The sequence below is a fragment of the Pelodiscus sinensis genome, chromosome 2 (genome assembly GCF_052426305.1).
Source record: "Pelodiscus sinensis isolate ZL-2025 chromosome 2, ASM5242630v1, whole genome shotgun sequence".
NCBI lineage: Eukaryota > Metazoa > Chordata > Testudines > Trionychidae > Pelodiscus > Pelodiscus sinensis.
In genome coordinates, this window is record NC_143053.1 from 107648473 (window position 1) to 107669040 (window position 20568).

A 20568-nucleotide genomic window follows, 5' to 3' on the forward strand; every position below is an offset into this window, starting at 1 on the left:
TAAAAGAAAAGAAAGAACTTTTATTATTACAACAATATTCTGGTTGCAAGTATAATGACTAGAGAGGAAGGTAACAAAATATACTCATGGAGAAACTCCATGGGCCTAGAACTTAGTTACAAAGAAAAGCCAAAACATCTTTTACACAGTGCCAGATCTCAGATCCCATACCCAATCCTTAAAACAATAAAACCTAACGAAACTGCCTAAACTTTACCCTACTTACAGAAAATGAAGAATGGTGTCTTGGAGAGAGAGAGAGACATGCTTGTCCCTCTCTGTAGTTGCAGAGAGCCCCAGAGAGACAAAAGGAGAAAGGGGGAAAAAAACCCAAATTCCTTTGTCCCAGTTTGAAAAGTCCCACCTACATTCTTATTGGTCTCTCCACCTGGCTAGGTGTAGTTAACCCCTTAATCCCCAGGCTGCTGGCTAACCCTCATAATCATGACAGTTGTCATCCATGTAGGTTCCCCCACTCCCGTTTGTCATTACAAAAGTGACACACACTTAAAGCAAGGGCACATGAAGTGAGGTGCATGCTGATTGCACATTCATTGTGAGAGCCATGTGATCCGTCTGCATCCAAAATGCTATTATGGTTCAGTTGGCATAACCCTGCAATTTCTAGATATTCAAGCGCAGTTAGCAAAACTACCCTATCCTGGGATATTATCTTGGTTACGACAATCTTGTGGCCCACTGAATGAGGGCCAGCTCGCTAGCCCAGGTTGCCCCTCCCTGCACAAGAGAGTTCAGACCTTATCGAAGACATGAGGAAATTGCAAAATTTGGACTAAATTTTAAGAACTTATTGAAACCAATAATTCAGTTTTTTTCATGACAGTAAAATTCAGTACTCACTTTTTAAAGTCTTTGGTTTAGTACAACAAAGAACTGTGCACACATAGTATGTAGGGTTCATGCAATATAAAGTATAAACCTATGCTTATTGGGTAGTCGACTAATCACTTACATTCCTACATTTAGGGATAAATTAGAGCTAAATAACAGCACAGAACACTGAGAGGCAGGACTGGTGGCAGTAAACAAAGTCTGAGACCATGGGAAAGTTGGTCATACCTACGATAAGTAGACATCTGGCTAACTAAAATCATGCCGGACCACAAATGTTGCCAGACCAGAGAGTGTGGGATTAGAGAGGTTCACCCTGTAGTGATTCTTAAAAACTTACAGGACGTGAAATATAATGAAAGCATCTCTAACTTATAAAATTCCTGTTGGAAAGCAGGATTCCCAATTTGTTTTCAGTATGATTTTTACAGCCATTTTTAGCCTTGATGGCTTACAACATATTAGACTATTAAACCATGTCATTGTTACCAAGCTAAATGTTGCCTGTCCTGTATCTCAGACAAGTGTAATTCTTTTGGGGAAAAATATTCTCTCTATAAGAGATGATGGTTAGACATAGTTTGCAGCAAGTTACCTTAAAAAAATACAGGTAGCTGTTCTGAAAGTTGTCTAGAAGTTTTGAATACTGGTACTCTAGTGCAGTGGTTCTCAATTTTTTCCATGGAGCCACTTCAGGAAATCTACTAGTGGGCTTTCCTTACCTAAAGCATCTGTAGGCATGGAGCCTCATCGTTCCCATTGGCTTTGGTTTGCTATTTCCAGGCAAAGAGAGCTGCGTTCCCAATGTGGGCCTGTGGAACAGATTGAGAACCACTGTTCTAGTGGATAGGAATGATAACCAGTGCAGAGGAGAGAGAAACGACATGAAATGTTTCACATTTCACCTATTTACCACACAGATCACAGCAATATAAATACAATTATAATTTACAACTAAATGCATAGACTTCAGAAATGTGTTTAAGGTTTCGCCTCTCCCCCTCCATAAGCACAAGTTTCAGATTTTTGCTGGTGTAAGATAAGAAACTGGCATAAGGTTTCTGCAAGTGGCAGTTATTTAATAGGTTGTTTTTTGAACTCATGTCTTGCTGTTTATTTCCATTTAGGATTCTTGTGACTTGAAAATGTATCATCCTTTTCTTCTAGTTCATCAGCTTAATGTTGTTTTTCAAGGTTTCAGTCTGTAGCAGGTGGTATCAGTGTTTACACTTAAAAGAAATTAATACAACCTGAAACACTTGCTGACGCATTACACATTTTTCTTCTACAGAATACTTTCTAGTGAGTCAGTGAAAACAGTTGAATTAATGTTTTCATTAAATTTGCATGGTGTTATTAAAAATATACTGATCAGAAAATACAGTATTTTATTTTTAATTCACCACATCAAATGAATGTATAATTCTATGGTTTGAGTAGTCATCTCAATATAAGTTGAAAACTGGTGTGAATTTTTCTGTAAGAGTCTGACAGACTAATTTTTACTACCAGTTACATTTAGAGAATGTTAATGCACAGTTGTATGGCCACGTGAAAGGATGTGGTGTCATGTCTGATTAGCATCTCTCTTGAAATCTCATTAGTAACATAAATTGGATGAAATTTGAATAGCGATTTTCTCTAGCATTGTAATTGAATGTGACAGTGAAACTCATGGGATTTTGCTTGTTGCCTACAATTTTACCATGTTGCTGAGCAAAGAATGTTTATACAAGATAGAAAATAAAATCTTAAATTTAATAATTGTCTTTGCCTTTTGAGATTTGGCTGCTGAGAAATGCCTATGCCCCAACACAGGGTTGGTAGTGACTTTTCTGTTCATGTTAAATGAATGAGCAAATTAAATGTCATGACCAAACTTGGGAAAAGTCTGGATCTAGATTATTTTAGTTAGTGCACACTTCCTATTTATTTTAAAGAGGAAAGGATTAAGTTATTTTCTCTCAATCTGTACTAAGCATGCTGTCACCACTCAACAAGTATTGTTACCCTTTATTTCTTGGTCTTCATTAAACATCATCATTTACTTTTTGTAGATCATTTTGATTTATAGCACTTCCGAGTTTCTAAACAGATATACTACTAAGATGTTCTCAATTATTAGTATTATTGACAAGACTGCTTACTGAAATGTGGAGGGAGGAGGAGGAGGAAAAGGAGAAAACATTGTTCCTTCCAGTGATTATAATTCATGTCTTTATAGCAGACTGTAATATTTGGCTTTTAATTGCAATTTTACTATAAGGATGCAATTTAATTTGTGAAGCTTTAACAAATTTTGTTTCTTCCTCTTTATAGCAATGATCCCTTCTTATGTTAAATACTTGTTTTGTTTTTTTTATACGGGAGTATAACTTCAGTAGTCTGGTATTTTGATTGTCCCAATTAGTTTGTCTGTACTGTCAGATTGGGAATTTTAACCTTGGTGATTTGAAATTCTGGAGTCAGCAAAGTCTGCCAAGAGACTTGTTTGATAGAGATCATAAAATTCAAGAGATATCTAAGGATCAGCTGTGAACTGCTAACCACATGTGCTAGTTACTTGGTTATTTTGGTTTCTAGAGGCTGTGCTGTGGGTTTTAATCTTCTGCAAGGAAGAGGATTGTAACTGGCAATACAAATTGAACAACTAAGAAGTGCACAAACATTTTGTTTATAAAATGATTTAAAAATGCAGAATTAATATCCTGTTCTCTAGATAACTACAGGCAGTCCCCGGGTTACATGGATCCGACTTACATCGGATCTCTACTTACATACGGGATGAGGCAACCCCGCACTAGCTGCTTCCCCCCAGCAGACCAGGGAGACACGAAGCTAGCGCCCCCCCTCAGCAGACCAGGGAGACGCGGAGCGGCTTTTCTCAGCAGACACCTCAGCTTGAGATTAAAGGACTGAGGGAAGTGAGGTGTGGGAGAATAAAACTGAGCTCTGGAGAAATGTTTGGCCAGAGTTTCCCCTACAATATGTACCAGTTCCGACTTACATACAAATTCAACTTAAGAACAAACCTACAGTCCCTATCTTGTACGTAACCCGGGGACTGCCTGTATCCCATTAAAACTTAAGACTAGCTTTGAAAGGAAATTATCTCCTGGCTGGGAAGATTGTATTTCTTGTTCTGATCACTGAGTTCTTCCCCTCTTTTCCTATTAGTGTTATTTAAACTGATAGGGCAGGTAATCACACTGAAAAGTAGAGTAGATCAAATTTTGTGTGTGTGCATGCATGTGTGCAAATCTCCGAAGACCTGAGCACTAGTAGTATAACTAAAATAGGTTAATTTCAGAAGTGAGAAAAGTACTTGGTTACTTTTAAAAACTATTTTAGAGGATGGCATAAATGTAATTTGTCAATTCTGTGATATACCAGACATTTTAAATGGCTTAATTTTGATAAATATGGAAGAGGTAGAAAAAGTTCTCAAGCTCACAATAGCTTGGTATAATCAAGAAGAGTTTTGCAGCACACGCATCCAAGAGTCCCACTATTTTCAAATGTCCCAGGACATGCAACAGAACAAACTGCATCCAGGGAAGCAACTGGAAATCAAAAGTTAGAAACTGCAACTGTCAGATGCTTGTAAGGGAAAGCTCATTATTTTTATCAAGAGTACAAAGAATACTGGAGCAATGAGTCCAAGTGCAGTACACACCAGGGATGTAAGCGTATACTCATTTAAACAATTAACCAATGAGCCTGGGCACACACCTTCCCATGCTTCTGTATCAGAGATGGAGAGAAGGCGGGATCTGGTGTATGTAGGAAGCCGGCTCCTGTGGAGCCATTTTGTGTCCCCCTCTCCTCCCCACACACTGCTACCTCTCAGAGGCAGCTGTGTGTGGGCGGGAGGGAGGGAGGCAGAAGCCAGTGCATGTGGAGAGACAGCTATTAAGCTTATTCCCCATGTGTACCAGCTCCCGGAGCTATCTTACCTCCGCTGCTGCCCCTGATACAGAGGCAGCAAGAGGGACATGCTGGAGCTAGTACGCACTGGGAACTGGCTCCTGTGGAGCCATTTGGCCCCACTCCACGCTGATACCGCCCTCGGAAGCAGGAGCACAGTGGGGGGCAGGTGAACACTGATTCCCATGTAACTGCCTGCCCCCTGTGCTGTTGCCTCTAATACAGAGACAGCAGTGTGAGGAGGGAGGAGAGGGTAGGTGGAAGCCCGGGTTCATGGGGAGCCAGCTTAAAAGCCAGTTCCCCATGAGTGCCGGCTCCCCATGAGCACTGACTCCTGCCTGGTCCCCCCGTGTTTAAACGTGTAAGTTTCAGTGGTTACACCATTTACAAAATTAAACATATTTTATCATCCCTAATGTACACCTGCAGTACAGGTTGAACCTTTCTAGTCTGGCAACCTTTGAATCTGACCACTGTTGAACCAGAGAATTTGCCAAACCATGGGAGGTCAATATTGTCTAGGAACATTACCAACACTTCCCCAGAGCTCTTAAAAACAATTTAAGGGTAAATTAGAACTAAATAACAGCATTGAACACTGAGTGCCAGGACCGGTGTCTGTAAACAAAGTTTATGGGGCCCCAGGAAACTTGGCTATACCCATTATAAGTGGGCATCTGGCTAACTAAAATCATGCCAGACCACGGATGTTGCCGGACGAAAGGGTGCTGGGGTTAAAGAGGTTCAACCTGTATCAACTAATGATGAAATTACATGATTGCTAGGATTTAACTTGCTCATGTCTGGCATTGGTAGGGAGATCATAGGTGAAGGAATTCTTTTTAAAAAAATTCATACTAAAATGCTGAAAGACTTTTGGTAAAAATTATTTTGGCCATTAAAACTGTATTGGTCATTATATGCTCCCAGCATGTTGTAATGACTCTTAAAAAAATGTTTACTGTAGTCCGCTTGAAAATATATTTATTTGTTATAACACAGAATACAAAATGTTCAGTGATCACTTTATATTTTGTTACAAATATTTGCACTGTAAAAATTGAGAGAATATTTTTCAATTCACTTCCTACAAGTTCTTCTTCGAGTGATGTCCCTGTGGGTGTTCCACTACAAGTGTCGGGCTCGTCCCGGTGCCGCAAACCGGAAAGTTTTTGCCAGCAGTAGCCCCCTCCGGAGGACCGCGCATGTGCAGAGCGTCCTGCGGCGTTCGCGCCTTTTCTGCGTCACGCGGTCCGACTCGCCAGTTCCTCCTAACCGTCCACAGCCGCAGACTGACTTGGAACACGCTCCTCTCCTGAGGAGAAATCGTATCGTTTAATCGTTCTTTCCCAGTTAGCCCCTTCCTACATAGTGTTAGTCAGTTATTATCTTAGTTAGTTAGTTAGTAGTTAATAGTTATAAAAAAAAAATTCTCCTGCCGTTACAACCTCTGAGGGCCGCTCTGACCAGCTCCTCAAGTTCTTTCTTCCCCCGGAGACCGCCGCACTAAACATGCCCGGCTCTCCCGGCTTTAAGAAATGCGCTTCGTGCGGTGAAGCCATGCCGGTCTCCGATGGCCACTCCCGCTGTATTCGCTGCCTGGGAGAGGGCCACATCCCCTAGAAATGCGGTCACTGTGCCAAGCTGACCGCGCGGACGAGGTGGGACAGAGAAATGCGCCTGAAGATGCTACTCTTCAATAAGGCGCTTCAGCCCCCGTCAGTAGAAGAACGGGAAGCTCCAGCCCCGCATAAGTCCAGGGACGGAAAAAGCTCTGCTCCATCCAGGAGCCTAAGTGCATGAGAGACATGAGGCTCATCGGGCTACCCTCCCACACCAGGGGGTGGACAAGTTACCCAAAGCCCGTAGTACGTCGGTGCCGAGCCCCGCACTCTCAGTGCTCTCGGTCCCGCCAGGTCGCCCGGAATCGGCACCATCATCTGCGGCACCGAGTCTCCGAGTGGCACCGCAGCCAGATACGGTGCTGTCTTCGGCACCGAGACACTCGCACTGTTGCCTCATGAAGACTCTGAGACTATCCCGGCACCGAGAGTCGACCCGGCACCAAAGCCTAAGCAAGCACCGAAGCCTAAGCAGGCACTTAAGACTAAGCCGCAACCAGTGCAGACACTGGAGACGGCACCGAGAAAGCACTCGGCACCTAGGTCAACCCGCCCCCATTCAAGACCTGGGGATGTGGCTACGCCGCACATAGAGGGCACGCCTGTACCTGCCCGCACCGACCACCTATTGTGTGCGGCTGAACTGGCACCATCCGTCGTTTCGGCGCCGGCCCCTACGGGCCCACAACCCCACGGCTTGGGGGACGATACGGCACCACCATCCCCATCCTCCGCACTTCGGTAACCACGCCTCCCAGAGGAAGTTTCTGACTTTGCCTCGGTCGTCTCCATTCCGGGTAGTCCAATCCCCAGGGCTCCCCCATCCACGGGGGTACCGACTAAGGCGCAAAGGAAGACTCACCATCCCCGTACGCCTTCCGCCAGTCCCAACAGGGTGGCGTTTTCCCCTGAGCCATCGCTCTCACCTTGCCAAAGACGGCGGGACCACCATTACGGTTATTCTCCTACACACCGTTACTACAGATCCCCGAGGCGATCTATTACACCGCCGCGTTACCACCGTACATACGACTTGAGATCTCCATATCACCATTCACACCGCTCACGATCCCCGCAATCTCCTCCTCGCTCCCGATACTATCGCCACAGGAGCGTCGCTTCTTACTTTCCACAATATTCACACCATGACTCTCGTTATCGTATGTACACCTCGCCTCATCGTGATCGTTCACGTTCAGTCACAAGACGCTCACCCTCGTCTCCAGAGCGGCAGCAATTATTCTCACCACGACCAATGACTCAGGACTCTATCCCGCCGGCTCAACGCCCACCAACGCCTACTGGTGATGCGTCAACAGCCTCTGCCCCACATGACGATATCACTCAGTCACCTGTAGCAGAGCAACAGTCCACGGCTTCTCCAACAGATGTCTCTTCCTCTTCCCCGGACGACGCGGTGTTCAGTGATGAACCCTCTCTCGTGGATGATTACAAACAATTCCATGAGCTTTTTAAACGGGTAGCATATTCACAAAACCTACATACCTCCGAGGTGCCACAGAAGCAGCGTGCCCTCCTCAGAAACTTACAACAATCCAACAAATCGAGACTAGCTCTCCCTTTCGATGCCGCTAACCTTGAAGTAGCTAATGACATCTGGCAAACCCTGGCATCCGTGCCCCCTACCAATAAACGCACAGACAGGAAATACTTTATTGATGCCAAAGACGCAGAATTTATTTTTACTCACCCCGCCCCTAATTCCATCGTCGTCGACGCAGCCCAGCAAAAGGCAAAGTCCGCTCAATCGAGAAACTCTGCTGCAGACAAGGAAGCTAAGCGTCTGGACTTGCTCGGCAGGAAGGTATATTCGTCAGCAACAGCCACACTGAGGATGGCCAACTACTCCGCCCAACTTGCTAACCACGACTTCGATAATTACTCGAAGTTGGTGCCTTTGATACATCTGCCAGACTCCAAAAGGGATGTACTGAAATCCATTGTGCAGGAGGGTTATACAGCAGCCCGTAATGCACTCCAGATATCTCTGGATATTGCCGACTCGGCTTCCCGCACTACGGCGACATCGGTTGTCATGCGACGTGCCTCTTGGTTCCACCTTGCTTCTGTGCCAAAAGATCTACAGCCCAAGGTGGAGGACCTTCCATTTGATCGAGCCTCCCTGTTTGCCCAGAACGCGGATCAAGTGTTCCATTCCGGAAAAGACTCCCGAACCACGTTAAGAACCCTCGGGATGTACACTCCGCCTTTCAGGCGCAGGAGAGCATGGCTGTATAACAGATAAAGGCCTTCTTTTTATTATTATTATTCCACCCAACGCTTCAGGCCCTACGACCAACATAAACAAAGGCAGCGCCCCCAACTTCGCCGCCAGCAGCCTAATAAGCATCAGAATCAACAACAACCTCGGCAGCAAGTTTGACGAGCTTGTCGAGGGTCTGTGTACCATCCCCCTATTGGAGTCTCCATCACGAGTAACCAAGCTTTTCCACCACCGCCTGAACCCTTATTGCCGCCGTTGGTTCGCCATCACCACGGACCGTTGGGTCAGGGAGATCGTAACCTCTGGACTCACCATTCCCTTCTCCACTCTACCTCCCACCAACCCCCCATCCCTTTCCCTTTTCAGGGACCCCCTCACGAATTTCTGTTATGTCAGGAGGTCATGCACCTACTTACCATAGGTGCGGTAGAAGTAGTTCCTTCCGAGTTCCGAGGCAGAGGCTTCTATTCCCGGTACTTCCTCACTGAGAAGAAGTCTGGCGGATGGAGACCGATCCTGGAAGTTCGCAGCCTCAACCGCCACCTGCGAAGACAGAAATTCAAAATGGTTACCTTGGGCTCCATCATCCAAGCACTACACAAAGGGGATTGGTTCACGTCCCTCAATTTATAGGACGCATACTTCCATATTGCCGTCCATCCAGCTCACAGGAGATTTCTACGTTTTACCGTGGGCAACGATTATTACCAATACGCGGTGCTCCCCTTTGGCCTATCTGCAGCCCTAAGAGTGTTTTCGAAGACCCTGGCAGTCGTAGCTGCGTACCTTTGTCGAGCCGGCATCACCATCTTTCCCTATCTCGACGACTGCCTCCTCACGGCCCCCTCGATGCAAGAGGTCGAGACCGCAGTTACCGCTACAAGAGGTATCTTCGAGACTCTTGGACTAATCATCAATCTACCAAAATCTTCTCTGGTCCCGGCCCAGACCATCGTTTTCATTGGAGCCAGTCTAGATTCTACAACTGCTATGGCGTACAGTTACTTGTATAAGAAGCTGTAGACCAGAGCTACTCAGCTTTAGAAACCTTGGGGTCCACAATGATACTACAATGATACTCCCAGCAAATGCCGAGGGCTGCAACTTAAGTGTGGTTGCATACACGTGCAAATGTATATGCAAATAGTTTCTTTCACACTGACAGGCATGAATACAAAGCACTTCCCACAATGCTCCAGTGCTCCCTGGGAACTAGAAATGCTGATACCACCTCCCTGGGGGCTAGAAATGTTGACACCCTCTACCCATCTGTTCCAGCTAAGGATGTTAGGGTATGTCTACACTACAAAGTTGATTCAAACTAACAGCCGTTAGTTCGAATTAACTTTCATAGGCGCTATACAGGCAAACCGCTAGTTCGAACTTAATTTGAACTAGCGGAGCGCTTAATTCGAACTAGGTAAACCTCATTCTATGAGGACCAACGCCTAGTTCGAATTAAGTAGTTCGAATTAAGGGCTGTGTAGCCACTTAATTCGAACTAGTGGGAGGCTAGCCCTCCCCAGCTTGCCCTAGTGGCCACTCTGGGCACCACCAGGGAAACTCGTCTGCCCCCCTCCCGGCCCCGGAGCCCTTAAAGGGGCACAGTCTGACTACGGTGCCCGTGCCAGGTGCAAGCCTGCCAGCACCCAGCCAGCAGACCCTGCACCTGGCACGGCACGAGCCAGCCACCTGCTGCCACCCAGCCCTCCGCCTCTTCCAGGGACCAGGCTGGGGGCTCCCAGGAGCCTGCCTGGGTCCTCAAGAGGCGGGCGCCTGCCTGGTCTAGTGCGGACATCGTGGACCTCATCGAGGTTTGGGGGGAAGCCTCCAACGTCCACGAGCTCTGCACTAGGCACAGGAAAGTGGCCGTCTAGGGCACGATAGCTGCCAGCCTGGCCACCCAGGAGCAGGTTTGCATGAAAATCAAGATGGTCGAGTGAGACCCCGACCCTGAGCCCTGAGCTTAGAACATAAGAATGGCCGTACTGGGTCAGACCAAAGGTCTATCTATCCCAGTAGCCTGTCTGCCGACAGCGGCCAACACTAGGTACCCTGGGGGGGCTGGACCGAAGATAATGACCAAGCCATTTGTCTCGTGCCATCCATCTCCAGCCTTCCACAAACAGAGGCCAGGAACACCATTTCTACCCCTTGGCTAATACCACTCCGTGGTAGGAAAGATACCTGTGTAGGAAAGATAGAAAATATGGCAAAAGACCAGCTTGGCTTAACAAGGAGATCTTGCATGATCTCAAAATAAAAAAGGAGTCATCTAAAAAATGGCAACTAGGACAAATAACAAAGGATGTATATAGGCAAGCAACATGGGAATGCAGGGGCAAGATGAGAAAGGCAAAGGCACAAAATGAGATCAAACTAGCTACAGGCATAAAGGGAGACAAGAATACCTTTTATAAATACATTAAAAGCAAGAGGAAGACCAAAGACAGGGTAGGCTCACTGCTCAGTGAGGAGGGAGAAGCAGTAACAGGAAACTTGGAAATGGCGGAGATGCTCAATGACTTCTTTGTTTCGGTCTTCACCGAGAAGTCTGGAGGTGTGCCTAATGTAGTGAATACAAGCAGAGAGAGGGTAAGTTTAGAAGATAGGATACACAAAGAACAAGTTAAAAATCACTTAGGAAAGTTAGATGTCAGCAAGTCACCAGGTCCTGATGAAATGCATCCCGGGATACTCAAGGAGCTGATAGAGGAGGTATCTGAGCCTTTAGCTATGATCTTTGAAAAATCATGGCAGACGGGAGATTCCAGAAGACTGGAAAAGGGCAAATATTGTGCCCATCTATAAAAAGGGGAATAAGAACAACCCAGGAAACTACAGACCGGTCAGTTTAACGTCTGTCCCAGGGAAGATAATGGAGCAGGTAATTAAGGAAATCATATGCAAACACTTGGAAGGTAATAAAGTGATAGGGAATAGCCAGCATGGGTTTGTGAAGAACAAGTCATGCCAAACTAATCTGATAGCTTTCTTTGATAGGATAAGGTGGATGTCATATACCTAGACTTTAGTAAGGCATTTGATACAGTCTCGCATGATATTCTTATTGATAAACTAGGCAAATATAACTTAGATAGGGCCACGATAAGGTGAGTGCATAATTGGCTGGATAACCGTAGTCAGAGAGTTGTTGTTAACGGTGCTAAATCCTGCTGGAAAGGGATAACAAGTGGAGTTCCGCAAGGGTCTGTTTTGGGACCCGTACTGTTCAATATCTTCATCAATGACGTAGATATTGGGATAGAGAGTACGCTTATTAAGTTTGCAGATGATACCAAACTGGGTGGGGTTGTGACTTCTTTGGAGGATAGGGACATAATTCAAAATGACCTTAGCAAGTTAGAGAAATGGTCAGAGGTAAACAGGATGAAGTTTAATAAAGAGAAATGCAAAGTGTTCCACTTAGGAAGGAACAATCAGTTCCATACATACAAGATGGAAAGCGACTGTCTAGGAAGGAGAATGGCAGAAAGGGATCTAGGGGTCATAGTGGACCACAAGTTGAATATGAGTCAACAGTGTGATGCTGTTGCAAAAAAAGCAAATATGATTCTAGGTTGTATCAAGAGGTGTGTTGTAAGCAAAACTCGTGAAGTCATTCTGCCGCTCTACTCTGCACTAGTTAGGCCTCAGCTGGAGTACTGTGTCCAGTTCTGGGCGCCACATTTCAAGAAAGATGTGGAGAAATTGGAAAGGGTACAGAGAAGAGCGACAAGAATGATTAAAGGTCTAGAGAACATGACCTATGAAGCCAGGCTTCATGAACTGGGCTTGTTTAATTTGGAAAAAAGAAGATTAAGGGGGGACATGATAGCGGTTTTCAAATATCTTAAAGGGTGTCACAAGGAGGAAGGAGAAAATGTGTTCCTCTTGGTTTCTGAGGACAGGACAAGGAGTAATGGGCTTAAAGTGCAGCAAGGGAGGTTTAGATTGGACATTAGGAAAAAATTCCTAACTGTTAGGGTGGTCAAATATTGGAATAAATTGCCAAGGGAGGTGGTGGAATCTCCCTCTCTGGAGATATTTAAGAACAGGTTAGATAGACATCTGTCAGGGATGGTGTAGACGGAGCTTGGTCCTGCCTTGAGGGCAGGGGGCTGGACTCGATGACCTCTCGAGGTCCCTTCCAGTCCTATGATTCTATGATTCTATGACTCAACCTCCATGAATTTATCTAACTTCTCTTTAAACTCTGCTATAGTTCTAGCCTTCACAGCCTCCTGCAGCAAGGAGTTCCACAGGTTGACTATTTGCTTTGTGAAGAAGAACTTTCTGTTATTAGTTTTAAGCCTGCTACCCATTAATTTCATTTGGTGTCCTCTAGTCCTTCTATTATGGGAACTAATGAAGAACTTTTCTTTATGCACCCTCTCCACACCACTCATGCTTTGATAGACCTCTATCATATCCCCCCTCATTCTCCTCTTTTCTAAGCAGAAAAGTCCCAGTCTCTTTAGCCTCTCTTCATATGGGACCTGTTCCAAACCCCCAATCATTTTAGTTGCCCTTTTCTGGGGTGAGGAGATCACATCTGTACACAGTATTGAAGATATGGTGTACCATAGTTTGATACTTCCCCTTCTCCTCCTTCCCCTGGCTTCCCCTTTCCAGCTCCCTCCTCCCAGGTTTCCTCTTCCCCTCTCCTACCTCCTTTTCCCAGTCTCCCCGAGTTTTGTTCAATAAAGAGAGTTTCTATTTTTGAACACACATGTCCTTTATTTTGTACATCAGGAAAGGTGGCTAGGGAGGGATAAGTGGAAGGAGGTGAGGGAGGAATGGGGTACGAGCACCCGATGGGGAGGACTGGGGTGGCTCTGCGGGCTTCTCGGGGTGGAAGCTCTTCTGCAGCCCCCCGATTGACCCCCCGGATGGCAGCCTGCGGCAAGTGCAGCTGGGCTGATGGCCGAGTGCTGTGATGTGCCGAGTGTGGGCATTCAGGGCACTCCAAGCCAGGTCTGCTTTGCTGTCCCTCATCGAGTTAGACAAGCGAGCGGGGAAGCCCTGAGAACTGTCTGTCCGGGTGGGGGTCGGGTCCCTTTAAGCACAGCCCTCGGCTAGCCTGAGACAGCAGCTCCACACTCTAAGTCCTAATCTGATGCCCTGCCGGCACTGCTTCCAGCCAGCCTTAACTTCGGTTCAGGGTCCACTCAATGTGGACATGTTAGTTCAAATTAGCTTAGTTCGAATTAACTAATTCGAATTAAGTTACTTTGAATTAGTGCTGTAGTGTAGATATACCCGTAAGGACTTGTCAACTGGCCAATAAGCAAATGCTTATCAGATAGTTGACTAGTTGTTCCCCCCCCTTGCTGTCCCCATCTGGTCCCAGGCTCTGTGTGGCACTGCCACTTTGAAATGACGAGCGGAGACTGGGATCAGCTGACTCCAGACTTCGCGACATTTCCACGGAACCTGGGACTTTCCAGTTGGCCCTGGGCTCCAGCACGGCATTTCACAGCTGACCCTGGGTTTCTCGGAAATGTCATGCAGAGCCTGGGATCAGCTGGCGAGTCCCCCACTGACTCTGGTTCTGTGTGGCATTTCAAAGCGGCAGTGCCACATGGAGCCGGGATCAGCAGGGGACTCTGAGTCCCTGCTGACCCCGGGCTCCATGTGGGCGCTTCTGCTTTGAAATGCACAAGAGCCCCCACTGGTGCTCTTGTACATTTCAAAGGAGGAGTAGTAGATATAATTTCCATTGACTACTCAACTAGTAAATTAATCGTTATTTAACATCCTTCGTTCCATCCAGACCATCTGCTTGCGTCTTTCAGTGCTCACCCTGCCTCGGAGACGCCTCACCATTGTGGAGTGTGTTCCCAGTAGAGGCCATGTTCAAAGGATCCCAATTGCAGGCCAAATGTTGAGCCTCGTGTAAACCCAAACCGCACCGGGGGCTGCAAACAAGTGGTCCGTGGGCCGCATGTGGCCTGCGGACCATGTGTTAAGTAGCCCTGCTGTAGACACAATTATCATCATTACAGAGTGAACTGTGCTTTAGATCCATTAGTCCATTGCAAGTGTGCTCCTTTAGGGATTAGGCCTTACTATGTTCAGTCCTCTCCAGATGGAACTAAACTGTTTCACTTTTTCAGGACTAGCTCTATGGGTGGCGATCCACCTGTTTTCCAACAGTGTTAACACTATAGAATGAACAGAGTTTATCAACTGTCATGCATCTGATATTAACTTTTTGTGTGATATGATTCTGACTGAATGCATAAAATTAAAAGAAGCTCCAAGGGGTAAACCAACAGGAAACAAAATAATGGCAAAACATGACACCTGTGAGAGCAGCTGATTTAAAGCAAATAAAAAAATGACTTTTTCAAGCAAAATATTATTCGGTCACTCATCCAAAGGTACAAAACACATAGAACAAAAGAGTAAAACCAGTAAAGGGCTATGCACATATTTTCCTTTGCTAGCCTTATTAATTGTTTACAAGCTTGGGTATATTTCATCCATCTTCTGGCAAGGGGGAGACAGACTGCCGTGCCAGAATGTGCGTGTGTATTTACATTTCTTCTTTTTCCCACCACCTGTGCCTTTTAGCTCTTACTTGATACTCTCTGAGTAGTCCCCAGCAACTCATTCAACCCCACCCATTTCTAGGGTTGGGTTCTTCTAAATGGCTTAATATCCTCCTTTGATCCTAGGTTTAGCTTTGGGAAGAGAAAACCTTTGTAGCCTTGGCAGAGCTAGCTACCCTCTTCCCAGTTATAACTCAGCTATTGTTTTAACTCCTTTGAAACTATTCATTGTATATGCCATGTCTGTGACATCATTTTGTGTCTCCCTTTCAGATTCCTTTGATTTAACTCTGTGTTCAGTCAGATAATATCACACAAGATAATATCATACATCTAAACCGAGGTGCAACTGATATTTATAAAAAAGATATTTCCCAGTATTAAGCAAACTCAAAATAAAAATGTTCAGCCATTCTTGTTCTTCCTCATTTATAACTAAACTTACTCTCCTAAAGCAGTAAATGAGTGTAGTTTTGTTTAATTTCTAATCTTGCTGCATATGTAACATGTTTGATTTTGATTAACATGTAAACCCATGCTCAACTTAATTGAAGTCATTTGGGCCAGTGTTTCTCAACCAGTGATATGAGTACCCTTAGGGGCACTTGAGAGAAGTCTGGGGGATACGTCAACACAACTGAAAATTGGAGAAAACTGAAATTTGTTTTAAGTTTTACAGCCCTTTATTGTTTTTGTATTTTTTACGCTAAAAAATTTTATCACCCACCCAGCTACGATTAAGTTTTTTAAAGAAATGTGTTGCAATGGTAGAAAAAAATGTGTCTGAAAACTATAGGTACTGGGATACTTATAATTTTTTTAAAAAGGGGGTACTTTATTAAAAAAAAAAAAAAGTTGAAAAACACTGATTTGGGCTATGCCCTGCTACAGCAAGTAGCTATCTTACATTTCAAATTTTTTATAATATAATTACATTATTAGTGTTAGGAAACCAATAACATGAACAGTTGATTTTACTTCTGCACAAATAATTTAATATGAAAAGTTCAAAAATATGATAGACATTCACTCTTTGTATTTGTTTCTTTTTATTGCTTTCCTGTGATATCTGATGTTTTGATGATCTTCTTTATGGCCATTCTCCAACATCCAGAAAACCACCAAAGGTAAGTGTTAGTCTTATTTTGTAAAGATATTGATTTTTAAAATGTTGAAAATTACAGAAATTCCAACTATGTTTTATTAGCATGTAATGTCAATGTTGTCAGTAAGGGAAAATCTAGGTTTTTGGGTTTTTTTTTAAACCTTCTCTTTTTTTTTTTAAAAAAAATCTCTGTTCAAATTAGAGATTTTTTCAAATCAAACTTACATTACATGTTAATTGGATTAAAATGTGCAGATTAAGGAGCACTGCTTCTTAAAACTATTCAACCAGGAGATGCAGTTATTTTAGCAAGTTTTGTAAAAATTCTTTTGTAGGTGGAAATAAATATTGCAGGCACAATACATTATTATAGGATGGACTCCCTGGTCCAGTACCCTGAGGACCTAACTGGTCCTGGATGAGGGGTTTTGCCAGACTTATTTCTGACCGGTTTTCGCCCTCAGATCCCCAGCCATGGCTTCGCTGCCAGTCTCCCAGCTAGTTTCCCCCTGCTCCTGGCCCTTCATTGCAGGGCTCCCATTCCCACCGTGGCAGCAAGAACTGCCCTGCTGCCAGACTCGTGAAGCAGCTCCCCTGCTGGATTCCAGATCTGCCACCGGGCAGCAGCCCCTCTTAGACTTTAGCCTTGTTCGGCAGCCCCGTTGCCTCCCAGCCTCAGTGGACAGTTCTGTCGGGTGGCAGTGGTGCTGCCAGGCTCTTCGCTGCGCTGCCAGGCAGTTCCTCTCCCAGGTTCCTGGCCCCGCTGCAAGGCAGCCCCGCGGTTGGGCTCCTGGCCCCATGGTGAAACCGTGCTGCCTTCTAGTCCTCCCGCTCAGCTGAGCCACTGGTTGTATGTGGGGATGCAGAGCTCCTGGTTGTGCTGCTGGCCCCACTTCAAGGCAACCCCACTGCTTCCTGGTTTTTCTGGGCAGTTCCACTGCCAGGCGGCAGCCCCACTCCTGGGCTCCAGCCTGCCGGGTAGCCCCACTGCCTCCCAGCCCCCTCGCACCCACGCTTGTAGTGTCGCCACAGGGCGGCATCCTTGCTGCTGGGCTCCCGGTTTTGCTGCCACAGGGCTGCCTTGCAACTGGGCTCCAGCCCTGCAGCAGGGTTCCCAGCCACCAGCCATCCATAAGCAAATGCTTATTGGATAGTCGACACACTAGTCGACTAGGTGCTTCCCTCTCTTTTCCCCCTTCTCCCCCTTCCACTGCCTCTATCAGAAAGAGGTAGCAAGGAGGGGGAAGAAGATGGAGTGCTTCAGAGTGGCAGTGCTGTGTGGAGCTCAGGGCCAGACCCGAGGCTTCATGCGGCGCTGACACTTTGAAATGCTGCGTGTAGCCAGGGTCAATTGGGAGCCCCTAGCTGGCTCCGGGCTGCTTGCTGCATTTCAAAGAGGCAGTGCCACATGGAGCCCGTGGTCAGCTGAGGACTCAATGCTGACCCTGGGCTCCATGCGGCACTGCCGCTTGGAAACATCGCAGGGAGTATGGAGTCAGCAGGGGACTGCTTGAGTCCCCTGCTGGCGCCATGCTCCCCGCAGTTGGCCCGGGCTGTTGCTATACTTCAAAGGCAGAGGCACCCTTATTAACTAATCGAATAGTCGATGCAAATTGCATGGACTATTTGATTAGCCAGTTAATTGAAATGTTACATCTCTCAGTCCTGGAATATCCCTGGTCCTTCTGGACCAGGGATGATGTTAGACTAGAGAGTCCTGTTCAGAGAAGTTCAACCTGTATACATAATACTGTTGAGGTTCTGGCACTGCTAGCTTTAGGAGGCCTGAGGTGATTACTCCTAGAGATTGTTCCAAAACTGAGGGCATAGCATCGATCCTGTGGATCCATGATACTATATCATTCAAAGGAAGATAAACATATATACATTTTCCTATTCTTCACGCTCAACTCCTCAGATCCACTGTAATGAGATTTTCATATAAGTATACCTTCGAAGTGGAAAGCAGGATCACTCTTAATTACACTATGACAATTGTGAAGACTGCCTGTCTTAATTAAAATTACAAATCTTGTCTCCACGCACATGATCAGTTTCAAATAGAACACTTATCTGACTGGAGATAGAAGCCTTCAGGAGGTCTACATAGGTGATCAGAAATGTAATGAAATTCTCTGCAGGGTTTCACTTGGGGCAGTGGTGAAAGAAGGGAGTTCTAAGGTCACATTCTATGATCTTGCAGGGTTGAAATAAGGTTGATGCTCTAAGGAAGCACTTAATGTTGAGATTTGTGCAAAAGCTTCCTTTTATTGAACATGCTGAGAACATTCTACTACTGCATTGTCTTGGAGTTAGGCTCCAAAGAGGGGTTTATCTCCTTCTTAAGGGGAATTTTCTTTTTTTTTGCTTTTTTGTTCTTGTTAGGAAGGAGTGATAAATAAGATATTAATCCCTCAAATGATTTTTCCAGGGACTGATACTGACCACCCACCAGTGTCACTTCCACGCTACTAAGGCAATTGCCAGCAATCAAACAGACTGTAATTTACTTACTCAATATCTAAGTTGGCAGTTGGTTTCAGTCTCTGGAAAATTTATGGAGGGGATCCTTACGGAATCTATTTTGAAGCACTTGGAGGAGAGGAAAGTGATCAGGAACAGTCAACATAGATCTATCCAGGGCAAGTCATACCTGACCAACCTGATTGCCTTCTGTGACAAGGTAACTGGTTCTGTGGACACGGGCAAGGTAGTGGACATGATCAGGGCTCGACAAATTGCTATATCTAAACGCCCGTGGCAAATAGATTTCAGCCGGTCGCCCCGTTCACCGGCACTGTGCGAATGCACAGTGCTAGTCTGGCACATACGCGGTGTGGGTCTGATGAGTAGATCTCACCACAGTTCGTCGAGCTCTGGACATGATACATCTTGACTTTAGCTAAGTTTTTGATACGGTCTCCCACAGTACTCTTGCCAGCAAGTGAAGGAAGTATGGATTGGATAAATGGACTTCAAGGTGGATAGAAAGCTGGCTAGATTGTCCGGCTCAATGAGTAGTGATCAAAAGCTCAGTGACTGGTTGATAGTCAATATCCAGTGTGGTGCCCCTAGGGACGGTTTTGTTCAGCATCTTTATTAATGACCTGGATGAGAGGATGGATTGCATCCTCAGCATGTTTGCAGATGACCCTAAGCTAGGGGGAGAGGTAGATATGTTGGAGTGTAGGAATAGGGTCCAGAATGACCTAGACAAATTGGAGGATTGAGCCAAAAGAAATCTGATGAGGTTCAACAAGGACAAGTGCAGAATCCTGCACTTAGGCCAGAAGAATCCCAATCACTGCTACAGGCTGGGAACTGACTGGCTAAGCAGCAGTTTGGCAGAAAAGGACCTGGGAATTATAGTGGATGAGAAGCTGGATATGAGTCAGTGCGCCCCTGTAGCCAAGAAGGTTAATGGAAGATTAGGGTGCATTAGGAGGAGCATTTCCAGCAGATCTAGAGAAGTGATTGTTCCCCTTTATTCGGCACTGGTGAGGCCACATCTGGAGTATTGTGTCGAATTCTGGGACTCCCATTACAGAAAGGATGCAGATGCACTGGAGAAAGTCCAGTGGAAGGCAACAAAAATGATTAGGGTCTGGAGCACATGACCTACGAGGAGAGGCTGAAGAATTTGGGCTGCTTTAGTCTTCAGAAGAGAAGAGTAAGGGGGAATTTGAAAGCAGTTTTAACTACCTGAAGGGAAGTTCCAAAGAGGATTGAAAGAGGCTGTTCTCAGTAGTGACAGATGGCAGAATGAGGAGCAATAGCCTCAAGTTGCAGTGGAGGAGATCTAGTTTGAATATTAGGAAAAACTATTTTACTAGGAGGGTGGTGAAGCAGTGGAATCTCCATCTCTAGAGGTTTTAAAATCCTGGTTTGACACAGCCCTGGCTGAAATGATTTAGTTAGACCTCCTGAGGTCTCTTCCAACCCTATGCGTCTATGAAATGCAATCAACTGTAAAGTGACTAATTCTTTAAAATGTCAGCCAGTGAAAATTGACAAGGGATCTACCGAACTACTGAAGCCCGAAGTGGCAAATATTTTACATGTTATGGTATTAAAGCAACTCGTGGACAGTTTTTTTTCTTTGAAAGATCAGAATACACAGTTTTCAAATGAATGACTACGTACAGGTCAACTTGTAAATAAAAATTCTCACTTGTGGAAAAAAATGTATACAGTTTAGCAGTCATCGTAATTTTGTTTCTTAAAGTGAGCTGGTGCTCCTATTTTAAACTATCAAACACT

The 20568-nt window shown here is 45.4% G+C and overlaps 1 protein-coding gene across 9 annotated transcripts in view; it reads left to right on the forward strand.

The window, feature by feature from the left end:
- The window catches only part of KIF13A (kinesin family member 13A), a 194156-nt gene that overhangs the window by 42514 nt on the left and 131074 nt on the right, over positions 1-20568 (forward strand). For 4 of the 9 annotated variants that reach the window (XM_075921169.2, XM_075921170.2, XM_075921173.2 and 1 more), the window contains exon 3: positions 16318-16330. The exons of the other annotated variants lie outside the window; for them this stretch is intronic. In XM_075921169.2, coding sequence (XP_075777284.2) covers positions 16318-16330 — 13 coding nt within the window. The remainder of the gene's footprint in view (positions 1-16317; positions 16331-20568) is intronic. 9 annotated transcript variants of the gene reach the window in all.